The 1,520-nt window shown below is 47.2% G+C and overlaps 1 protein-coding gene and 1 pseudogene across 2 annotated transcripts in view; both read right to left on the bottom strand.

Annotated features, from left to right (window-relative positions):
- The window catches only part of LOC110296466, a 2,026-nt pseudogene extending 1,183 nt beyond the window's left edge, over nt 1–843 (bottom strand). Inside the window, exon 1 of the transcript XR_002378181.1 lies at nt 4–843. The product of XR_002378181.1 is annotated as a D-3-phosphoglycerate dehydrogenase pseudogene (transcript). The remainder of the gene's footprint in view (nt 1–3) is intronic.
- On the bottom strand, nt 7–843 carry LOC110297000 (D-3-phosphoglycerate dehydrogenase-like). Its single transcript, XM_021165809.1, has one exon. It carries the CDS (start codon nt 755–757, stop codon nt 389–391), a length of 369 nt encoding a protein of 122 aa, XP_021021468.1. The 5' UTR covers nt 758–843; the 3' UTR covers nt 7–388.
- Nucleotides 844–1,520: the final 677 nt, after the last annotated feature.

The following is a 1,520-nucleotide window of genomic DNA, read 5'->3' as shown; positions in this document are numbered from 1 at the left end:
GACCAGACTGCAGGGCACGCAGCAGGGCACCTTCATCCACAATGCCTCCTCGAGCACAGTTCACCACTCGCACGCCTTTCTTGCACTGAGCAAAGGTGCTGTCATTCAGCAAGCCTGTGGTGGAGGGCAGGAGTGGGGTATGGACAGTTATGAAGTCACAGAGAGGCCAGATCTCCTCCAGCGGTAGCTGCTGAACACCAAAGGAGGCCGCAACTTCAGGAGAGATGATGGGGTCATAGCCTACAGTCTTCATTCCAAAGGACTGCATTCGGGTGGCCACTTCTCTTCCTATTCTGCCAAGGCCAAGAATTCCCAGTGTCTTCCCGTTCAGTTCTGTCCCCATGAACTTCTTCCGGTCCCATTTGCCATCTTTCACTGAAGCCGTTGCCTAGGGAATCTGCCTGGCCAGGCACATGATCATCCCACAGGCGAGCTCCGCAGCACTGAGGCTGTTCCCGTTGGGGGTGTTCATGACTAGGATGCCCTTCCTCGTGGCAGCCTCCAGATACACATTGTCCACGCCTGTGCCAGCCCTGCCCACCACCTGGAGCTTCTCTGCTGCATTGATGACATCAGCAGTGACCTTAGTAGCTGAACGGACAATGAGGCCTTCACAGTCCTGGAGTTCAGCTATCAGCTCCTCCTTGCTCAAGTTCTGCTTCTCCACCACCTGCAGCCCTCCATCTTGCAGGATCTTCNGGCAGCAGGGGTCCAGGCTGTCACTGATGAGTACTTTGCGCAGATTTGCGAAGGCCATTGTTAGAGTCAGGCCTTAGAATCAGTTGCTCTGGGTGGGCAGAAGCACTTAGTTCAGGAAACAGCAGGCAGGGCTGGCTCTGGTGACTGGGCCTTGATTCACTTCTTATCACCTATAGTTTTACATAGGCCATTTTTGTTGTGATTTTACACACACACACACACACACACACACACACACACACACCTCAACATTAGATTATAAAGTAAATGAGACATAAACTTAGTCCAGATATATGGACTTGTAGCTGAATACAGTAGATAATGGAAGGATAGTTGAGCAGCAGACTATAATAGTTATTTTGTAGTTTTTGCAACCTGCTTTTGCTTATACCTTTTTAAGTTTGGCAGAATTCTATCCAGTGAATAGATTCCTACTATGGAATCCATAAGCTTATTTCTCTAGTTTCATTGTGGCTAAACATAAACTTGTAATCTAGATTCTGTCACATAACCAATACCTATGTATATACATATGTATGTGTGTGCATATATATATATATATATACATATATATGTATATAGGTGTGTGTGTGTGTGAGTGAGTGTGGGTATGTATGTATAGCTGAGTCTATGTAACAGTTGAATGCCATTTCAAGATCTATTCCAGCCAGAGGTATCCAGAATTTAGAGATAGCATCCTATGCCCAGTGATACTGATGTTAGCAAACCATTGAGTGCTTGCTGTCCCTGCTATGTCTGTCTCTAGAGCCTCTACAGTCTGAGTTCAAACCCTCGTCCTATGGATGCAGGCTCCATGCTTA

This window comes from Mus caroli, chromosome 6, assembly GCF_900094665.2.
Source record: "Mus caroli chromosome 6, CAROLI_EIJ_v1.1, whole genome shotgun sequence".
In the NCBI taxonomy this organism is placed as follows: domain Eukaryota; kingdom Metazoa; phylum Chordata; class Mammalia; order Rodentia; family Muridae; genus Mus; species Mus caroli.
Note: the sequence above shows the minus strand (reverse complement) of the source record. Positions and strands in the feature narration are given on the sequence as shown.